General features: G+C 41.6%; 1 protein-coding gene across 2 annotated transcripts in view; it reads left to right on the top strand.

Annotated features, from left to right (window-relative positions):
- Positions 1–3,239: 3,239 nt before the first annotated feature.
- Positions 3,240–23,419, top strand: part of acer2 (alkaline ceramidase 2) — a 64,292-nt gene continuing 44,112 nt past the window's right edge. The window contains exons 1-2 of one of the 2 annotated variants that reach the window (XM_073072841.1): positions 3,240–3,298; positions 7,215–7,329. In XM_073072841.1, the coding sequence (XP_072928942.1) occupies positions 7,254–7,329 (76 nt within the window). In that variant the 5' untranslated portion in view covers positions 3,240–3,298; positions 7,215–7,253. Of the gene's footprint in view, positions 3,299–3,980; positions 4,332–7,214; positions 7,330–23,419 lie in introns of those variants that run through there. The other variant, XM_073072830.1, reaches the window with a different exon arrangement.

Here is a 23,419-nt window from a genome sequence, read left to right as displayed (position 1 = left end):
CTTGAGACTATGTCCCTGTGGTGAACTACATATACCTGTCTGGACACGCCCCCCCCGCCCCCCCCCCCCCCGGCTGACTGCTCCTGTGGCCCCTCCCACTGTCCGTGGCTCCTCCCACAGACCCTGGTATAAAGGCGATTGGGGACTCCGCCCTGGCCTCAGTCTCCAGGATGCAGTGTGGTGGTCAATTGCTGCTTGTTCTTTCTTCCAGCCAATAAAAGCCTATATCTCACCTCACGTCTCAGAGAGTTATTGATGGTGCATCAGTCCTCTAATTCTAGTCTCACCTACCAGTGAAAACAACTTTTCTGTCTCTTGGACAGCTTAGGGAAATGAGCAAAGAAGCAGCAGATGGAAAAAAGTGCAGGGAAGTGTCCGGTCATGAACTCAGGGAGAAGGAATAAAGATGTAGACTATAAACACAAGCGATTCTGCAGTTGCTGGGAATCTTGAGCAACCTGCAAAAGTGCTGGAGGAGCTCAGCATGTCAGAGAGCATCTATAGAGCATAATAAACAGTCAACTTTCCAGGCTGAGATGAAGGATTCTGATGAAAGTTATGGACCACAACAGCATTCTGCAATCTTTCATAATTTAAATCATAATCAGATCTTCTGTTTCTCCTTTCAAAGTGATGATCTCACATTCACTTCATCTGCCAGATCTTGCCCATTCACTCAACCTTTTTATGTCTCCCTGCAGATGCTCTGCATCCTTCACACAACTTGCTTTTCCATTTATTGTCATCAGCAAACTTAGATGCACTATACTAAAAAATTGTTTATCTACACTCAGTGACCAGTTTGTTAGGTACACCTGTACACCTGCTTGTTAATCCAAACCTCTAATCAGCCATCAATGTGGCAGCAACTCAATGCATAAGAGTATGCAGACGTGGTCAAGAGGTTCAGTTGTTGTTCAGCCCAAACATCAAAATGTAGAAGAAATGTGACTTTGACTGTGGAATGATTGTTGCTGCTAGATGGGGTGGTTTGAGTAGCTCAGAAACTACTGAGCTCCTGGAATTTTCAAGCATTATAGTCTCTAGAGTTTACAGAGAATGGTGTGAGAAAAAAATATCTTGTGAGCAGCATTTCTGTGGGCAAAAATGCTTTGTTAATGCTCAAGGTCAGAGGAAAATGGCTAGACTGGCTCAAGCTGACAAGAAGGTGACAGTAACTCAAACACCCATTCATCACAACAGCAGTGTGCTGAGCAACATCTCTGAATGCACAAGGTGTCGAACCTTGAAGTGAATGGGCTGCAGCAGCAGAAGACTCAAGCCATTTTATTAGGTACAAGAGGAGCAGGCCACTGAGTGTGTTTTAGACTATAGCTATTGGCTGAGTATCTGATCACAGCTGAAGTGGATGGGCTATAACATCAGAAAACCACACCAAGATCCACTCCTATGGCCATTTTTTAGGTACACCCCTGTACTTAGTAAAGTGGCCACTGAGTGTATATCATGAATAACCGCAGACCCAGCACTGACTCCAGAGTTAGTCTGCTCACCACTGATGTCGACCTGAAACACATATTCATTCCAACTCTCCACCTTTTATTGGTTAACTAATCCTCTATCTATGCTAATATATTACTCCCAGTTCCATGCAGATGTCTTTTATACTGCATCTTATCGAATGCCTTCTGAAAATCCAAGTGTATATCCTCCACCTCTTCCCCTCTGTTCATTGACCTCAACTCCAGTAACTTTGTCAAACGGGACTTGCCCTTCCTGAATCCATGCTGTGTCTGCCTGATGAACCCCTTCTATCTAGATGTCTCATAATTCCTTCTTTAATGATAAATTCAAGTATTCTCCTGATTACAGATGTTAAGCTAACTGGCCTACAGTTACCTGCCTTTTGTCAACATACTTTTTTTTAAACTGTGGCTTGACATTCATGTCTTCCAATCCACCAGAATCTGCCCAGGGTATGGAGAAATTTGGTAAGTTATCACAAATGCCCTGCTGAAACTACTGCCATTTCTGTCAGTACCCTGGTTGCATCCCATTGGGACCAGGGAACTTGTCTATCTTTAGGCCCACTGGTTAGCTCAGCACTACCCCTTTAGTGACACTGATTGTATTGAGAACCTTACCTCACATCGTATCCATAATGTTTGTCTTTGACATGTTAGATATGTCCTCCACAATGAAGACCAACACAAAATAGTCATTCAAAGCCTTGGTATTTCTGCATTACCCATATTAATTCTCATTTTTCATCTTTTATTCGGTTAGCCATTCCTTTCTGCTTTATATAATTATAAAACTTATGATTAGCATCAAAGGTTACAGAGGGAATGGAATTGAGAAGGATAATAAATCGGCCATGATGGAATGGCAGAGCAGACTCAATGGGCTAAATGGTCTAATTCTGCTCCTATGTCTTATAAAAACCTTTACTATCTGCTTTTATATTTTGTGCTAGTTTAATTTCATAATCTATCTTCCATTCTTTATTGCGTGCTTAGTGGTACTTTGTTGCTTTTGTTTTGAATCTTCCAGTTTCCTACTACTCTTCGTGACTTGAATACACAAGCTTTAAATTTGATGTCTTCCTATATTTCCTTAGTTATCCAAGACTGGGTCTCTCCACCCTGACTGTCCTTGCTTTTAACTGGAATATACTGTAGTTTCATTGAGCATGGTGAGAAACCTCTATGAAAGTCTTAAACAGTTCCTCACTGTGTTCCCAGTCTACTCTTCCCTTATCCCATTGTAGTCTGTCTTCTTTAGATATTATATACTGGTTCTAGGTTAATCTATTGCACCTTCTATGAGAAATTCACCCATACTCATTCTAAGATGATCTTAAACTACAAGATATTTAATTTTACCTGTCCCATTGCACAAGATCAGATCTAAGATTGGATTTTCCTTTGAAGGTTCAGGAACATATTGTTCAAGAAAGCTATCATGGTTGCATTCTGAGAAGTCATCCTCAAGACCACCTCAATCAACTTGATTCACTCAATCTATGTGCAAATTAAAGCCCTCCCATGATATTAGCCATTCCATTCTTACGTGCCGCAGATTAAGAACACTTGCTGTCCTGTCCAATCTGAACCATTGATCATCTTTTGCCACTACAGATGCTGCCTGATCTGCAGAGTTCCTCCAGCAGCTTATTTCTATTTTTTCCCACCATTCAATAATACGGCTAATCTGACTGTTGCTGTCAACCCCCACTTCCCTTCCCAAAGTCCATAAGGATTGATTCCTCTGTAGATTAAAGATATATGTCAACTTCGACTGTGCTTAACGTCTCAGCCTCCACAAATAACTACTGGTAGGTTGGAAAATTCCAAAGTGCTCAACTTTCTATGAGAAGAGGTTTCACCTCAGTCTTTAATGGGAAACTCTTGTAAGTCTTGAAGGGCAACACATAAAGCTAGATAATATTGCTACTCCACATTCTGTTTCATGCTTTTTACTGCTTTGTCTTTGTTTTATTTTAATGGAAATGATGGTATTAATCTATATTTATGTTATGAAGCTCTTTTATAGTAATGATGCTACCAGTCTCTATTGGTATACATTTATGGTATAGTCTATGTTACTGCGTGAAGCAATGATAGTGTTGTTTTGTAAGGCTATTTCATCGTCTGAATGGAATTGTGTAGTAGTGATATTGTACATCACCGTTAATTGCACAGTATCATTATAGCCATACAGTATAAACCATCGTCACCCACACCTCAGATAGTATCACCCTTGTAGCTGTAAGGGTAACAGCAATTTTATCGTGCAACTGCAAATGCAATTGCATTGTAATGACACAGTTAATCTCCGTATTTGTGTTATAGTTGTGTAAGAGCGTCTCTTCATTGTTGCTGCACTATTACTCTATAATTACTGTTTCCATTACGGCCAAAATAAGCAGAGAAGTGCCCGGACCGCTGACTTTCCGTCAGCAGCGAGATTAGGGGATGGGCGAGCCTACTGACCCTGCGATGTCAGGGAGACAGACGGCGTCACATTGCCCCGGCACAGAGCGATTCACGCCTAGGCAAAGCCGGGGATCAGGAAGACAGAACACAAAGCCGGAGAACTATGTGTGACTTTGCAGGAAAAGGGTGAAGCAGGTCATTGCTGATCATGGAAGTGCTCGTGTAAACATTGCAGGCTGCTGAGGCTGAGTGCGCTGGGGGAAAAGATCGGCGACACCCGGGAGTTTAACTTACAACACGTCTATGCAGCTAAAAAAAAAGAGTAAAACTATGAGCAGATTTTGGAACCAACTGCTGGCTGGAAGCTCTGAAGTGGATTGGTGTGAGGGGAATTACATGATCGTCTCAAACATTGCTGAATTTTACAACACGGTCTGTATGAGGGTTATTTTAAAAACAGGACTTGCATTGAAAAAAAATGTCATGAAGTTAAAAAGCTCGCGGAATGAGCGTTTGTTAATTTTACCAGAGGGAAGAGGCGGCTGGAGCAGGAAAGTTGCTGAGGAATTTTTGTTGTTGTTTCAGTCAATGCGGAAGTTTGGCAGAAGGGATGGTTTGTGCGTTCACTTCAGTAAACAGGACGGTCAGACGTCTCTCCCCCGGCCGAAGCATTCGCTAAACGGGCAATGGGCTTCTCTTCAAGTCCACATCCTTGAAAGCGTGTCCAAAGTTATGTCCATTTGTTGCACGTCCTTCTAAAATAACTTTAATCTTGCGTGTAAGAATTACTCTAGGATGCCGTCTGGCGATTATTTGCTGAAGTATTTGAGGAAAATTCAGCTGTATTGGAGATTAGTTGTACAAAGAGGGCCCTTCCTCTCACTCAGTTTGCCGCTCCATCTGCTCATCTGTTGTTTCCTCACTCGCTTCCTCAGAAATGCATTTCCTCATCTATATTAATTTTACACATCTTTTATCCCTCCGTCAAAACGACACAACACTTCACTTTTGAGAGAGACTGTCATAGCCAGAACGCAGTCATAACAAAAGTGTTTGGATTAGTATAAAGTTTTTAAAAATTGACTTTTAGATGTCCCAAAACGCTTTATAAGAAATTAGATATCTTGAAGGGTGACACTTTTGTAGTGTAGAACATGTGACAACTTTTACACCGTAAACTCCCATATGCAGCAATGTGATAAGGACCGTGGGCATAGCTAATTATGGGATAAATATCATAAACGAGAAATTCTGCAGATGCTGGAAGTCCCTTCGGGTATCCGCCTTAAAGGTCGTTTGTACTCTTTTCCATTGATGCTGCCTGGCTTGCTGAGTTCCTCCAACATTTTGTGTGTATTGTTATGGGATAAATATGTTCCATGAAGGTTTGTGAATAGGCTTGCTCTTTTTCAAAATACTGCCTTGTGATCTCAAAGCCTGAAAGAATCTACCCCCAGGCTTAAGGACAGCTTCTAGAAACATAAAATTATGAAAGAGATAGAGAAGTCAGAGGCAGGAAAGTTGTTTCCACTGGTAGGTGAGACTAGAACTAGGGGACCTAGCCTCAAGATTCTGGGGACAAGATTTAGGATGGAGATGAGAAGGAATTGCTTTTTCCAGAGAGTGGTGAATCTGTGGAATTCTCTGCCCAATGAAGCAGTGGAGGCTACCTCAGTAAATATATTTAAGACAAGGTTGAATAGATTCTTGCATAGTAGGGGAATTAAGGGTTATGGGGAAAAGACAGATGAGTCCATGGCCAGATCAGCCATGATCTTACTGAATAGCGGAGCAGGCTCAACGGGCCAGATGGACTACTACTACTCCTATATTTATGTTCTACTCTGCTGTAATAAGACTATTGAATGATTCTCTAAGATGGTAACAGACCTGACTTCATAGTCTACCTTGTAGACCTTGTCTTATTTTGTTGACCTGCATTGTCCTTTTTCTGTAGCTGTTACACATTCCTTCTGTTATTGTTTTACCTTAATGCACTGTTTTGATGTATTGATCTATACAAACAACATGCACGACAAGCTCTTCACTAAATCTCAGTATATGGGCCAGTAATAAACCAATAATAATAATAATAACAATAATAATAACCTTGTTGTGATGTCCTTTAAAAAATCTCATTGCTGTTGCATGCCATTTCAACTCCCCTTCCAACTACCACACTGACCTGTCCACACTCAGTCTCCTCCCCTGGCAGGGTGAGACCAAACACAAAACTACAAGAACAAGACCACATATTCTGCCTGGGCATTTTGCAACCCAATGGGATGGACATGGAAGCTTCCAGTTTCAAGTAACCCTAACCATTGTCCCTTGTGTTCACCCCCTGCCCCAACTTCTGATCCACCTCTGGCCCTCACATTTTAGTTCCCTTTGGCATACCCTCTGTCCGGTCTTCCTATCACACTTTTTTCACCCCTACTCCACACTGATTTTATCCACCATTGTAGCCATTGTGTGCCCACTCATCACTTTTCAGACCCTGTCCCCACCTTCACTCTCCCCTTCCCACTTTGTTGTACTTGCCCATCATCCCTCACCCCTCTTGAGCTCACCTATCACCATCTGGCCCATGTCTCACCCTTCCCCTCTCTCCTCTTTCCTCTGGCTATCTTTCCTCTCCACTCTCATTCCTGATCTAACTGCTAACTTCCTCCAGAAGTTTTTTTATATATATCATCCTGAACAATGCCACTCTGATAGAACTATAATGGAGTATAAGTATATTTTTGGGCTCTAGTCTTTAGGAAGAGAACTGTATCAAGACCTTACTGATACAGAGTCACCAACAGTCCAGCACTGCTGATATTTTTTTCACATTCTGCAATATTTACTGAACACATTGATTACAGGCAGTAGTTCTAGGCTGTCACATGTCAGAAGCATGAGGAATGTGCACTTTGTATACCTTCAGATCTTGAAAAGGAGGCCAAAAAGTTAAAAATACCTAAGATTCAGGTGGATGCTCTACTGAGTTTTGTACATTATCATGCATTTTTGTTTTCTATGTGGTCCAATAATTAATTGTAGCAATAATTAATTTGCAGGAATGTGTATTGTTCATCGCTGTGTAATCATGTTGCACAGATAGATCTGATTTTGTTGCTATTCACATTTCAATTTCTTAATGAATTTATGCTCTTCAGTAGGGTTTGTTCTTGCTAAAGTTGTCTGGCAATAGTTTGACTGTTGCTTGTTCTTTTCAAAGTATTGTTTGTTGTATTGTCATAATTATAGTGAGCTATTGTGTTTGCATTGTTTACATAATATGCATTTATTTTAACTTCTGTTTTGCAGATCAGCAATGTTCTATTTTTTGTGTTGCCACCGATATGCATGTGCTTATTCCGGCAGTATGCAACATGTTTCAACAGTGGAATATATCTAATTTGGACTCTGCTTGTTGTTGTAGGTAAGTTGTTTGGTTTCAGCCATTTTACAGACATATTTAATTATTTTAAAAAATATTTAAATATTTAATTTCATTGCTGCCCATTACACTGCTGGCATTTAGGGCAGCAATGAAGGTCCTCCATCTCTGTCTGTCCTTGGCCATCAGACCGTTGCACACAGACATAGAAGATCCTTCATTGCTGTTCCTGTAACAGCGTTGTTAGCCCTGAGCTGAACCCCTGGACCCGGAGGACCACTCTTAGTCTGGCCTCTACCCTTTGACCTGTTTGGCATGGTGACCCTACTAAGAGTCAAAGCAAAAAGCCTTGACTGCAGCCAACATAGCTCTCCAGGTTATTGAGGCACGCAAGCCTCTAAACCACAACAAGGTTGTGGTCCTCTTGGAGGATTTTATAGGTATGTTTTCCATTAAAAATTCTGAAATATTTTAAAGACCAAGTGATGTTTACTTCATGAATCAATGAAGATGTGTAATTGTAAACAGTTGAGGTTACTGTGTTGTTAATTATGAATGATTTAGCTGCAATTAAATTGACGTGATCAAATAATATTTAAAACATGACAAAATAATTATAAAGTACATGATAAGATAATTTGCACTTTTACTTTGTTTTTATATCATGCCTTATGCATCTTATTTGTAAATGTCAACAAATTTTGTATTCTTGATCTCAAAAGTCAAAATGTTAAGTTGTGACTTTATAAAACTCTGGTTAGGCCACATCTGGAGTATTGTTCTGGTTCTGGTTGCCCCACTATAGGAAGGATGTTGAGGCTTTGGAGAGGGAGCAGAAGAGGTTTATCAGGAAGCTGCCTGCTTTAGAGGGCATGTGCTAACATGAGAGGCTGGAAAACTTGGGTTGTTTTCTCTGGTGTGCAGGAGGCTGAGGGGAGATCTGATAGAGGTTTATAAGATTCAGATTTTCTTTATATCAATATTACAGGGAGGGGGAAGAGGAAGATCAATCACTTTTTTTAGAATTAGTAAAGTCACTTTAGCTGTAGAGTCTGGATTTATCAAATGTTCAGCTAGATCATAGGAATGGGAGAGTGGCAGAATTGGGGTAGGGTAAGTGTACCAATCAGTCACAATCCCCATAGGCCATGGAATGGACAAGTGAGCAGGATTTCTACCTCTAATCACCTGGAAATGAAGCACATGTGTTCACAATAATAACGGTATGCTGATAGTTTGCTGTCATGAACAGTCATAGTTCATGTTTGTCATTCCCTTCCCTTTAGCATTTACAGTTTATAAACAAAAAGCAGAAATTACTAGATAATTTTTTGTGCCAAAATAGAGAAATACAAAACATAACTTACTTTATTCAAAAACCAGTCTCTACAACATTTAGTAAGTAACATGTATGGAACATATAGCATGATTTGTGCACACTGACATTCAGAATCAATGTGTATACAAAAACAACTCTGGTGGGACACAGCAGGTTAAACAGCATTGGTGGAGGAAAAAGCTTTAGGCTGATGTCTTGGGCTGAGACTCTGCATCAGGACTGAGAGTAAATAGGAAAAAATGCCAGGATATAACAGTACAGAGGAAGAGGGATAGGATGGAGGTGGTAGGTGATGAGGGAAACCAGATGGGGAAGGGATGATGTGCAGGTGGAACCATGTGCGAGAGGTGCATAATGGGAGAATGAACAAAGAGAGGAGAACACAAGGTGGACAGATAATGTGTGTGGGAGGAGAACATTGGGTGTGGAGGGGAGGGGCTCTGAAGTGAGTTCATGTCAAGTAACAGTTCAATGAGCCCTTACTGCCCAGCACTCATAATAATATTAATCTGGCTGAATAACCAACCACATTAAGGATTTTTCACAAACCAGAAAATAATCACAAGTTTTAATTAATCTTTAACATTTTACAAAGTAATAAAGATTGGAACATGAACGTAAGACAAAATCTGAACTACCACAAACATTTAAAAATAAGTTAATAATTAAAATCTGTGTTTAACATCCATATAAAAAAGGTTAAAGAGTATAAGACTTGAAGAAAAAAACCTATAATTGCTCAGAGTCAACTGAAAGTCAGAAGTTTGGACAGAAAGTATAAAGCAGTAGAAGTAACTAAGGTATAAAAAGCAGTAGCAAATGACTAAAAGATTAACAAGGCAGAAAAAATAGGAGATAAAGTTTGCCAGAAAATAAAAGGTATTTTCCTATAGATACATAGAAACATAGAAAACCTACAGCACAATACAGGCCCTACAGCCCACAAAGTTGTGCCGAACATGTCCCTACCTTCGAAATTACTAGGCTTACCCATAGCCCTCTATTTTTCTAAGCTACATGTACCTATCCAAAAGTCTCTTAAAAGACCCTATCTTATCTGCCTCCACCACCGTTGCCAGCAGCCCATTCCACACACTTACCACTCACTGTGTAAAATAACTTACCCCTGACATCTCCTCCGTACCTACTCCCCAGCACCTTAAACCTGTGTCCTCTTGTGGCAACCATTTCGGCCCTGGGAAAAAGCCTCTGACTATCCACATGATCAGTGCCTCTCATTATCTTGTACACCTTTATCAGGTCACCTCTCACCCTCGGTCACTCCAAGGAAAAAAGGCTGAGTTACCTGAACCTATTCTCATAAGCATGCTCCCCAATCCAGGCAACATCCTTGTAAATCTCCTCTGCACCCTTTCTATGGCTTCCACATCCTTCCTGTAGTGAGGCGACCAGAACTGAGCACAGTACTCCAAGTGGGGTCTGACCAGGATCCTATATAGATGCAATATTACCTCTCGGCTCCTAAATTCAATTCCACGATTAATGAAGGCCAATACACCATATGCCTTCTTAACCGCAGAGTCAACCTGCGCAGCTGCTTTGAGCATCAAATTAACACAATGGTTCAAAGTTCAAACTACATTTATTATCACACCATGTATACACTGCACAACCTCGAGATTCAACTCCTTGTAGGCTGCCATAAAACAAAGAAGTCTCAAAAGAACCCACCAAAAAAACAATGCGCAGAGAGAGAGAAAAAAAATTTAAAAAATCATGCAAATAGCTTCAGAACCAGAGTTTTATGAAAGGCACGAAGCCAGACATCACTGGACTTGGAGCAGGCAACAGCCACAGTTCATTCCAAAGCCATGTAAATGTTGCGAAACCACAGACGCAAAGCCAGGCATCACTGCATTCCAGCCTAGAGCTGAGGAAACATCGCTGAGCAGCGAGCAGAGCTGGCCCATCCCTTGCCTCTGGTCCTGACACCCTCACCTTTCCAAACTGGCCCAGCGCTTAAGTTGTCCAAACAGTGGGTCGTTGATTGCTCTGGGGCCTAGACCCCTCCGCTACCATTTGGCCCGTACCTTACCTTTCCAATTCAGCACAGCACTTAAATCAATCAGACGTTGGAACTTCCCTGGCTGTTGGGTCACCATGACTCCACCTCAAACTCTGTTTCGACCCTGACACTGCTTGCCTCAAACAGACCTTCACCACCGCTCGTCTCCCCTTGCCTCAACCACCTTTTGCTTACTCTCCATTGTTAACATTGATCATTATTAATAAAGTCTTATTAATAAGGTATACAGTAGTGTCCTTTGTTTTGCTTTTCACCACCTGTAAGCAGTCAATGTCATCACCAGCGCCATTGTAAACCAGTGCTGTAGAAACTGAAATTAAGGAGAAGGCAAATAGTTTAAACAGGAATTTTGTATCAATCTTCATTGTTGAGGATACAAGTTACACCCCAGAAATTGTTGTGAAGTGGAATGGAAGTCAGGAAAATTTTAGCCACTGGGATAGTGACATAGTTGAACTTGAACTATAGGTGATAAATCTTTAGGTCTAGATGGGCTTCCTTCGAGGATCATGGAACAGGTGACTAGAGACAATTAATGTGCCTGTTTCAATTTTCCAAAATATCCTAGGTTCGGAGAAGGTTCTAATAATTGGGAAAAAAAACAGATGTAATTCACAAAGGAGAGAACACAGAAAGTAGGAAGCTAGAGGTCACAAAAATGTGTGCTTTGTCATAGGATAAATGTTGGAAGCTATTGTTAAAGAGTGTTTACAACTTAGAAACATTCAAGTCAAAGTCAAAGCCAACACGGGGAAACATTTGACCAATTTATTGCAGTTCACGTGCTGCAGGTAAGGGCAGGTGGTGGATGTACCGTTCTTTACAGGAGACATCTCTTAAGATGATATACCAAAGGTTATTGCAAAAAAAATGCAGGAGGAAACACATTGTCATGGGTAGAGGACTGACTAAGTGACAGCAAACAGAGCTTAGGCACTAATGGATCTTTTTCTGATTGGCAAGATGTAACAAGTAGTGTGGCACAGGGTTGGTGAAAGATTGCAGAGTACTGAGTTGCGTGGGATATGGGTGACCATGTGCATGATATTCTGGTACGACAAGCAATTAGGAAATCTAACAGAATCTTATCACGTATTGTTAGGGGAAATGAATAAAGTAAGAGGTAATGCTTTATTTGAATGGGGCATTGGTTAGACCCATATCTGGGCATTGCAGGCAGTGTTGATCTCCCTATTTAAGGAAATACATTAATGTGTTGGCAGTAGTTCAGAGGTTTATTAGACCAAAACCTAAATTTGGCAGGTTGCCTTCTGGGAACGGGTAGGACAGGCTAAGTTGCTTTCAGCTGGAATTTAGAGGACTGGGAAGAGACTTGACTGGAATGTATGTACACTCAGTGTTCACTATATTAGGCACCTCTTGTACCTAATAAAGTGGCCATTGTGCGTGTGCTCGTGGTCTTCTTCTGTAGCCCTTCCACTTTAACGTTTAACGTGTTGTGCATTCAGAGATGCTCTTCTGCACTCCGCTGTTATAACACATGGTTATTTGAGTTACTGTCACCTTCCAGCCAGCTTGAATGAGTCTGGCCATTCTCTTCTGACCTCTGTCATTAACAAGACATTTTCGCCCACATTGCCACCACTGTTACCTCCAAGCCGAGCGGCTGTGTGGCTGCACAGTAACTGAAATGCTCCTGCGCACATACCACACAGCTGAAATAAAGACAGACGAGGAGGAGTTTATGAAACATGAAGATTTTTCTTTGTGCTATATTTCATTATACTCTTCAATTAATAAATAAATCAAAAGTATGTGATTTTCAATTTTCATTCTAGTTATTCATGGTATGAATATTATGAAAATAAAAATTTAAACTACCATGCAGTTTTAAGGTCATGTAAAAATTTCCTGCTGGGTGCAATAGTTAGTCCACACTGCTGTAAAAAAAAAAGGGGAAACATTGACTATTACTCACTTTTTTTTTGTTTTCTGTATCATTCTCTATAAACTCTAGAGACTGTTGTGTGTGAAAATCCCAGGGGATTAGCAGTTTCTGATATACTCAAACCACCCCATCTGGCACCAGCAATCATTCCATGGTCAGTCACTTAGATCACATTTCTTCCCCATTCTGATGTTTGGTCTGAACAACAACTGATCCTCCTGACCATGTCTGCGTGCTCTTATTCATTGAGTTGCTAACACATGATTGGCTGATTTGATATTTTCCTTAACGAGCAAGTGTACAGGTGCACCTAATAAAGTAGCCACTGAGTGTAAATGATTCTGGGAATCCTTGGCAAGGTGGATGTGTAGAGGATGTTTCTTCCTGTGGAAGAATCTAGAACCAAGGGGTTACTGTTTTAAAATAAGGGATCTTTGGAACTCTCTTCTCTAAAGTCAGCGAAAGGCATCTCTGAATACATTTATAAAGTAAAGATCAATGGATTCTTGATGAACGAGTTAAAAATTGTGGGCATGGGTGGTTGGGGTGGGGATTGAGTGAGAATGTGGAGTTGGGATCGAAATGAGATCAGCCGGTAATTGATTAAAGAGCGAAGCAGCTTGAAGGTCTGAGTGGCCTTTTCCTTTTTCTAAACTGTACACTATCATGCATATATTTACATAAAATTAAATTTTAATTGAAGCAAAGGTGTGTGGTGGTAATTTAATATACTATTGGAAGTTTGTTTGGACTTCATGCAATCGTGCATAACCTTTTCGCTTTAAAATTTCAACTAGCAAGTTTGTTTCTGAAACACATGAAACAGCCCTGTTTCCTTGGCTGCCTAAGTTTAGGCAAGACAATCTCCGGCCCAACCAAACTTGTGAGTTTGAGGTGCAAGCCCACCCCAAGCCCCCTGTTGTGTGGATGCTGTGTAATTGACTACCCTGTTACAAATTAATGTCACTAAATAACAGTATAATTAATATTTATGAATCTTAACTAAAGGGTCAGTAAAGAATAACAAAAAGGAAAGGTCACATTCTAATTAAACAGTCAAATGTGCACAAGTGGGAGCTCATCTTGAACTTCTCTGTCAGTGACGCTCTGAGCCCTCGGTCAACGTGAAACCTCACACCACCTTCCGAACGTCGCTCACAATCCATCTCCCACTGGATCGTATGCTACAACCGGTTCTCTCCAGCATCATCTCATCTCGAACAAAAAAAAAACCTCAAGCCCAACCTCATTGGCCCTCACCAAGAAAACCTCCCGCTAACTGGATGGCACACATTCTACATCATCCCTTATCTTCAACAGTAACCCAAACAGGCTGAAAGCAGAACAGAGCTGCTAAACGAAATACCTACAGCATGACAGTAAAGATGTGAACCAGGGCACAACATATATAATTAACAAGCCTTTACCCCCACCTCATATGAATTATTCTGATTTTTAAAAATTGTTTGCAATGTCCTAGATACAAGTTGGTAACCAAATATCTCTGCCTTGATACAGAACAAATATAGAGACAGTCTTTGAGTAAAATGTACAAAAAAACAGTTGCAGGCATAGGCTATCAGGCCCTTCAAGCCTAGCCCTCCATTTAAAATGATCATGGCTGATTTTTGCTGGTCTCACCCCTCTTGTGCCATTTCCTCCAATACCCCTTTATTCCTTGATTTATCCACCTCCACTTTAAACACTTCCAATGATCCAGCTTCCATCACCTGCCAGCCAGAGAATTCCTCAGAATCTCCATTCTCTGTAATAAGGAACTTCTAAATATTTCAGTCTTAATTGACCATCCTCTGGTGTAAGACTCTACCACTTGAGAAAACATCCCAACTTTTACTCCGTAAAGCCTCCCCTAAGACCTTATATATTTGAATAAGGTCACCTCATTCTTCCAACTCCAAGGAATACAGGCTGAAAGTACTTAGCTTCTCTTGGTAGGACAACCCTCTCTTCTGGTGAATCTCCTTTGTACTGCCTCCAGTGTTACCATAAGCAACACACATCTGCAGAATCTACAGACTGTTTCTTACCAGTATTACTGTACCTTGGGACCAAAACTGTACACATTATTCCAGGTGTGGCCTCACCAGCACTCTGTAGAATTGCAACAAACCCTCTCCATTTTTAACCTCCAATCTCTTTGCAAAAAAGGGCAAAATGCTGCTTGCTTTTTTAATTACACATCGAACCTACCTGTTAGTTCTTTGTAATTCATGTATTTAAGCACATAATGCATCTCCATACTTTACTCACTTTCAGTTTCTGTCCATTTACCAAGTTATCGGTCTTTTGATTTGTCTTGCTAAAGTACCTGACCTCACTAATTATAGAATGGGGTTGAGAGGGAAATGGATCAGCCATAATGAAATGGTGGAACAGACTTGATGGGCTGAATGGCCTAATTCTGCTCCTATTTCTTATGGTCCAGTTAATCTTCATATTTAAGTTCACTGTCATGGGCATACATACCTAGGGTATAATGAAGCTTTTTGTGTAGCAATTTGGTATAGTATAAACATGGCAATAATAAATTACCTAAATTAAATTAACATAAAATATGCATAACCTACATGACAGTATAAACAGAAACTAAAAACATAATGGCATTAGTGTGATTTGAGGGAAATACAGTCTGAGGTAGAATTGGGGATTTTAGCTCAGTTCAAGAACCTGATAGTAGTGAGGAAAAAGCTGATGTTGGACCTTGAGGGGTAGGCCTTCAGGCTCCTGTACCTCCTGCCTGATGGTAACAATAAGAAAAAGACAAGGCCCAGATTGCAGGGGTCCTTCATGATGGATATTCCCTTCCTGACACATTGCCTCTTGTGTCAATTCTAGCTTAAATAACCTCTCGAAGCATTTCATTATGGTAGATGTGAGTCCTTGATGGAGGGGAGAGCTGTACTCTTGACAGACTAGTCTCTATAGTCTCTTGTGTTCCTGTGCACACATTCCCACTCCAGACTGTGATGCAACCAATCAAAATGCTTTTCACTGTTCATTTGTGAAAGTTTGACAGGCATTTGTTGATGTGCGTAATCTCTTTAAACTTCTAACAAAGCAAGTTTTCTTCATCGTTGCATCTGGATCCAGACTAGGTCTTCCATCCCACTTCACACGTGGGGCACCCCCGTTCCCCCTATCTGGTTCAAGCTGTCATTCACCTCTTCCCTAATGGTTCCCATTCTCAACTCTTTTACTTGGCTGAATCTAGTTCTGATAGCACTTAGTGTTCCTGCTTATTCCCCTCCAGCAGCTATCTTTTCACTCCCTGCCTCCCACCTTGGTCCATCTGTTTTATTTCCCCTTTCCCTCTTTCTCTTTGTCTGCCTCCATCTATCATTCACTGGCCACAGTCTTCAAACTCACCTCTGCTCACCTCCCCTACCTGGCACTACCTGCCTATCATCATACTCACCACCTCAGTCCACCAATCACCTCAGAATCCTTGTTGCCTCTTCCCTTTTCTTCTTTTCAATGGTGATCTCAGTCCTGATGTAGGGTTTCAAACCAAAATGGGAAGAGTTCCTTTCCTTCCGCAGATGCTGCTCAACCCGCTGAATTCCTCACACAGATTGTATGTTGCTCCAGATTGCAGTTTCTGCAGTTTGTTGGTCTCTCTAGATCCTCCAGGAAGTTCACTACCAGGAACCTGAGGCTACTTACCCTTTCTGCTGCGGAACATTCAAGAGGACTAATGGTACTGCACCTGACTTCCCCTTCCAAAGGTCCACATTTAGTTCCATGGCTTTGCTGACATTGAGAACAAGGTTAATGTTGTGACTCCACCCAATCAGCCAATCTGTCTCACCTCCTCATCACCATCTGTGGTTATAGGAACAGTAGTGGCATCATTGGTGAATTTATAGATGGCACTTTGCCACACAGTCATGAGAGTAGAGCAGTGGGCTAAGCACTCATCCTTGAGGTGTGCCTGTGTTGATAGTTAGCAAGGAGAAGATCTTATTACCAAACCACACTGACTGGTCACCCAATAAGGAAGTCAAGAATCCAGTTTCAGAGGGAGTTTGGAGGCCCAATTTGAAGCTTGGTGACTAATACATAGGGAAAAATGGTTTTGAATAGAGCTGAGAGCCAGCAAGATTGCATCTGCTGTAGACCTCTTGCAGTGGTAGGGAAATTACAGCAGGTTCTTGCTCAGGCAGGAGTTAATTCTAGCTTAAATAACCTCTCAAAGCATTTCATTGTGGTAGATGTGAGTACTTCTTGCGATAGTTATTGAGGCAGCTCACCCTAATCTTCCTGGGCAATGAAAGGATTGCTGTCCTATTGAAATAGACGGGAACCTCAGATTATAGAAGTGAGAGGCTGAAGGTGTCCTTGTCAGCACACATTTTAGTACCTAGCCAGGTAGACTATCGGGGCCTGACGCCTCATGATTGTTCATGCTCTTGAAGGATGTTTAGATTGTGGGCTCTGAGCCAGAGATCACAAGGTCACCAGGGAATTCACAGATAATATAGTGTTATTAGGATAGTATTTTAGAATTAGAAACCTACTATCATTCACCTTGATTTAGGGATTAATGGGTTAACATTCATTTGTGCTATAAACACGACTGATGGAAGTTATTTGAACATAGACAAAAACTAGTGCTGTTTAGGACCGTGGGCAGAAGGTCAGGTAACTTAGAAAACTCAATAGCTTTGCTAATGACAGCAAAAGCTTTTAAGAGCATCTGAGTTGCTTACTCCAAAGAGACAAACCCATAACATGACATGTTAATGAGATTTCATTCTCAGATTTTGGAAGCAATTTGAACTTAACATTTGTTGAACAACAACACACACCAAGTGCTGGTAGAACACAGCAGGCCAGACAGCGCTTCTCCCTATAGATGCTGCCTGGCCTGCTGTGTTCTACCAGCATTTGGTGTGTGTTGTTGTTTGAATTTCCAGCATCTGCAGATTTCTTCGTGTTTGCTCTTAACATTTGTTGACCTGTTTCACAAGTGTAAGGCAATGCATTTTGAGACATCAGTTATCAACTGAGCATATAGAGTAAATGGCAGAGATCTCAGGAGCATTGAAGTACAGAAGGGACTTGGGTTCTGAAAGAGGTAGCTGAAGAGATTGTGGAGGCATTAGTAGTGATTTTTCAAGAATCACTAGATTCTGGAATGGTTCCAGAGGACTGGAAAATTGCAAATGTCACTCCACTCTGTAATAAGGGAGGGAGGCAGAAGACAGAACATTCTAGGCTTCAGTGGTTGGGAAGATGTTGGAATCCATTAATAAAGATGATGTTTTGGGATTCTTGGAGGCACATGATAAAGAGGGCCAAAGTCAGCATGGTTTCTTTAAGTGAAAATCTTGCCTGACAAATATGTTGGATTCTTTGAGGAAATAACAGACAGGATAGACAAAGGACAGTCATTGAATTTTGTTTACTTGGATTTTCAGAAGGCTTTTGATAAGGTGTCACTCTTGAACCTGCTAAACAAGATAAGGGCCCGTAGTATTACAGGAAAATACTAGCATAAATAGAAGATTGGCTGATTGGCAGGAGGCAAAGAGTGTAAATAAAGGGGGCATTTCTGGTTAGGTGCTGGTGATTGTTGGTGTTCTGCAGGGGCTGGTGTTGGGACTGCTTCTTTTCCTGTTATATGTTAATGATTTGGTTGACAGAAGTCATGGATTTTATGACTAAGTTTGTGAACAATATGAAGATAGATGGAGGGGCAGGTAGTGCTGAGGAGGCAGAGAGTCTGCAAAAGGACTTAGATAGGGAGAATGAGCAAAGAAGTAGCAGATGAATTATAGTATAGGGAAGTGTATGTTCCTGCACTTTGGTAGAAGGAATAAAGGTATAGGCTATTTTCTAAATGGGAAGCACATTGAGAAATCAGAGGTGAAAAGGGACTTGGAAGACCTCGTGCTGTATAGGTTAACCTGCAGGTGGAGTCAGTGGTAAGGAAGGCAAATACAATGTTAATATTCATTTGAAGAGGACGAGAATACAAAAGCAAGGATATAATGCTGAGGCTTTTTAAGGCATTGGACAGACCATGCTTAGAGTATTGTGAGCAGTTTTGGGCCTTTATCTAAGAAAGGATGTGCTTAAAGGGCCAAGAGGTCATTCTCAAGAATGATCCTATGAATGGGAGGGTTAGCATATGAGGAACATTTGATGGCTCTGGGCCTCTACTCACTGGAGTTTAGAAGAATGAGGAATCTCATTGAAACCTACTGAATATTGAAAGGCCTGGATAGAGTGGCTGTCAAGAGGATGTTTCCTATAGCGGTGAAGTCTCGGACAAGAGGACATGTCCTCAGAATAGAAGGATTTCTTTTTAGAACAGAGATGAGGAGGAATTTCTTTAGCCAGTGAATCTGTGGAATTCATTGCCACAGATGGCTGTGGAGGCTAAGTCATTGAGTAACTTAAAGTGGAGGTTTACAGATTCTAGATTAGTAAGGGCATCAAAGATTGCAGGGAGAAGGCAGGACAATGGGGTTGAGAGGGATAATAAATCAGCCATGATGGAATGGTGGAGCAAACTTGATGGGCGGAATGGCCTAATTGTGCTCTTATGTCTTATGATCAAAGCAATGGTCAGGCTGCACCTCGAATATTTTATACAGTTCTGGACACCCCACTACAGAAGGATCTGGTAGTATTTCAAAGGTTTCAAAGGTACATTTAATGTCAGAGAAATGTATACAATATTCATCCTGAAATGCTTTTTCTTCGCAAACATCCACGAAAATAAAGGAATGCCCCAAAGAATGAATGACAGTTAAATGTTAGAATCCCAAAGTCCCCCGCAAGCCCCCCCCACATGCATAAGCAGCAGCAAAGCAACGACCCCCCAGCAAAAAAGCATTGGCACCCCCCCACTGAGCACTCAAGCATACAGAAAAGCATCAATAAAGACACAGACTTACAGTACCCCAAAGACTACTTGTTCACATGGTATTCGGCATACCACAGTCTGTCTGTCTCCCTCCCTCCCTCCCTCCCCAATAATGGAAAAAGGGATGTCTCTGTTTCACAGTGAGAGGGGAGACATAACAAACAACTTGCTGATTTATGATGCTAGAAGTCTGTTGCGTCGCTTCTCCAAGCTCTGTGCCCAAAGAACTCGGGTCTCTGAGCACATGGCAGGCAGCCAGCTCACTGCTTTTGATCTTCCGTCTCCCATGACACACCAGTTTCCTGCGGAGGCACCTACCTCGAGTCTGCCCACCTCCAGAGCCACAAAATCCCAGAACCCTAAAGGCGTACTAGTCTTCTAGGCCATGCCCTTGGCACATCGAATAGCAGCCGGTCATGAGACCCCGAGAGCGGGTCCCATTCCCACAAAGAACCAAAGTCAGTGTGTAACTCCAGGTCAGGACCTTCAAAAGAACCTTGAAAGGGAAAAATAGAGATATTAAAGATGGAAATAGAGCTGTTTCTGAAGATGCAAGCAAAGGAGTCGCTGTTAAGCGTCATCATTCTCCTAAGCTAAAGAATATCAAAAGATTAACTGGGATGTTGCTTGTAATGGAGGACTATTTTTTATAAGGAGTGATTAGTTTATTGGGTTTATTGTTTCTAGAACACAGGAGGGTGTTTATCAACTTAGGACCCAGCATAGATCGTGTAGACAGAGTCTACTCCCTAAGATGTGGAAAACCAGAGGGCATATTTTTATGGTGCAAGAGGATAAATTTAAAGAGTATCTAAGTGACAAGTTTTTCCACACACAGGGTGGTGCTTATGTGGAATGAGCTATCAGAAGAGCTGGGAGAGGCTGTTACAATTCCAGCACACAAATGTGATCGGATAGGAGAGAAACAGAGTGTTGTGAGACTAAAGTGGGAAAATGGGACTAGAGTAGGAAAGCATCACGGCCTGGATGGGTTGGGCAAAAACAGCCTCTTTTTGTGCTGTACAGCTCTTTAATCATATGACTCTGAGAATCTGAGAGAGACAGCAGTTCAAAATGATGAACATGGCCATATTCAGCACCTGTCCTCTGGTGAAGCATAAGAACTGGTAGGATCGTGCTGTGACCAGCCCTTCCCATTTTATAGCTCTCCATAACCCTTGGGCAGTGCAGGGTGAAACTAGAAGAACTGCTTTTTCACAGTGCCTGATCCCCAGTGCTGTCTTTGTGGAATCTCTATATTAACTGTGTGGTCTCCTCCCACATTCCAAAGCCATGTGGCAATTGGTTCATTGGCTGCTAAAAATTGCCCTTAGCTGTATGGTAGAATGTGAGGCATATTGTTAACAAAGTGGGGAGAATATCTTTCAGGGAAAGTTATTGAAGGAATTGGATTGCTTTGTGAGTTGGTATAAACTTGATGGGGCAAAGTGGCCTTTTCTTATACAGTAGGAGACACAGCTCTGCTATCTGTCTGCTTCCATCTCCACTCCAGTTGCCAGTTTGACTCCCATCAAAGCTCAGTGGGTCCTGCTTTCTTCCACAAGGCTTTTCACACCACCATTTGGTCAGCCTCTCAATCTGGCCGACTGCTGCATGGGAAATAGCTGATCTGAAATCCAGCTGTTAAGTTCACATTCCTTGCTTCTTTCAAAAAAAAGCTTAATCACTGGCTGATTGAATAACTTGCTGACCCACTTGAAAAGCTTCATGTTAAAACTGCCATGAGATTTTCACAGACTGGCTTGATTTGTAATAAATTCCCACACTTGTATAGTTCGAGATAACAGTAGTTCATCTCTGAGAAAGAACAGATCATATTTTCCCATGTATATTGTCGACGTATATTCCCATGCAACGTGTGTGGAGATGAAGGAGAATAGCGACGTCTGCAGCATTGAGGATCATGTATAATCTGACTGATACCTTTACGCTTCTTCACTTTTAATAATGGGTTTCAAATAATATATTTGAAGGCACTTGTAGCTCAACTATTGGTGCATATTACTATGCGTCCAGCTGTTATACAGTATATTTATTATTCCAGTATTTGATGGAGCCACTGCAACATTAAAGTAAACCCAGGGGAAAATGTAGGTTGGTTTAAATGTACTCTACTGAAGATTCAAGATTCAAGTTTATTTCTCAAACGCACTTCAAAATACACAGTGAAATGCATTGTTGCATTTACAACCAAACAGAAAGCAAAGAAGTAAAATCGCCCAAGTTATTTAGAGTGACTTCTTTTAAAACCAAATTCTGTAAATCCCAAATGTACCATGTGATATTTATCTGATACTCTCGGATTTCATTTCTGGAGAAGAAGGGCTACTTTTGCTGATTTATACCAGATAAAATATATTCTAATTATTTCTTCTCTTTGTTTTGATGCAAATAGAAATCATGAAATTTCTTGTCATTGTACAGCTGTTTGACTGTCTCTTTAATGTTATTCATAACCTTCTGTTAATTTGACATATTTCTAATAAGTAAATTATATCACTGTCAGATTTACACAAAAACAACATGTGAAAAAGTCCAAGCAACACACACAAAATGCTGGTGGAACACAGCAGGCCAGGCAGCATCTATAAGGAGAAGCACTGTCGACGTTTCGGGCCGAGACCCTTCGTCAGGACTGACTTCGTCCTGACGAAGGGTCTCGGCCCCAAACGTCGATAGTGCTTCTCCTTATAGATGCTGCCTGGCCTGCTGTGTTCCACCAGCATTTTGTGTGTGTTGCTTGAATTTCCAGCATCTGCAGATTTCCTCCTGTTTGCATGTGAAAAAGTGCCCTTCGAGCTTGGGTAGAGGATTGCTACAATTCATCTGACCTAGGTATTTAGATGACTACATGCCTGAAAATGTATTTTTTCTGATAGGGAAGATGATTTTGTTTCAGGGTTGTATCAAACGACGCTGGAAATTTGACAAGACTTTTACATATCTGACTGATTTGCGTATAACACTTAGATCAAACAACATAATTTTCCCTGACCCTTGTCAGGGGCGTTAGTTATATGGGCAGTGACTGGCCAGGGTAGTTCGTGAGTAGAGTAGGGTCTCAGTCAGGGACCGAGAATGACCAGTGAGTCTGTGGATCGATGAAAGTGGAGTTGAGCCATTTGCCCGAGCTTGGTGGGTAGGGGTGTGAGGAGGTGAGTAGGGACCTGATGTTAATAGTGGAGCTGGAACAGTAAGATTGGATCTTCAGTGCTCTACTCTACTCCCCGGACTCTCACAACTGTGTGGCCAGATTCTGCTCCCACTCCATCCATAAGTTTGCAGGTCATACCATTGTTGTAGGCCGTATCTCAAATAACAATGAGCTGGAGTACAGGACGGGGATGGAGAGCCTAGTGACAAGGATCATGATAATAACCTTTCTCTCAATATCAGCAAACCAAGCAAGCTGGTTATTGACTTCAGGAAGGGGAGCGATGCAAATACGCCTGTTTGCATCAACAGTGCTGAGGCCAAGAAGGTTAAAAGGTTGAGAGCTCAAGCTCCAGAGAGTGAACATCATCGATAGCCCATCTTGCTCCAACCACATTGATGTCACAAACACCTCTACTTTTGCAGATGGCTGAAGAAATTTGGCCTATCCCCTTTGACCCTCACCAATTTTACTGAGATACCATTGCAAGCATCCTATCTAGATGCACCACAGCTTGGTATGGCAACTGTTCTGCAAGGAGTTTCAGGAGTTGTGGACACAGCTCAGCACATCAGCTTCCCATCCATGGACTCTGTCTGCATTTCTCACTGCTTTGGTAAAGTAGCCAGCGGAATCAAAGATCCCACCCACGTCAGACATTATTCTCCTCCATCCCAATGGGCAGAAGATACAAAAACCTGGAAGCATGTACTACCAGGCTCGAGGACAGCTGCTATTCCACTATTCCACTGTTATAAGTCTATTGA

The sequence above is a fragment of the Hemitrygon akajei genome, chromosome 2, assembly GCF_048418815.1.
Source record: "Hemitrygon akajei chromosome 2, sHemAka1.3, whole genome shotgun sequence".
NCBI classification, from domain to species: domain Eukaryota; kingdom Metazoa; phylum Chordata; class Chondrichthyes; order Myliobatiformes; family Dasyatidae; genus Hemitrygon; species Hemitrygon akajei.
This window is presented reverse-complemented; position numbering and strand designations above follow the sequence as displayed.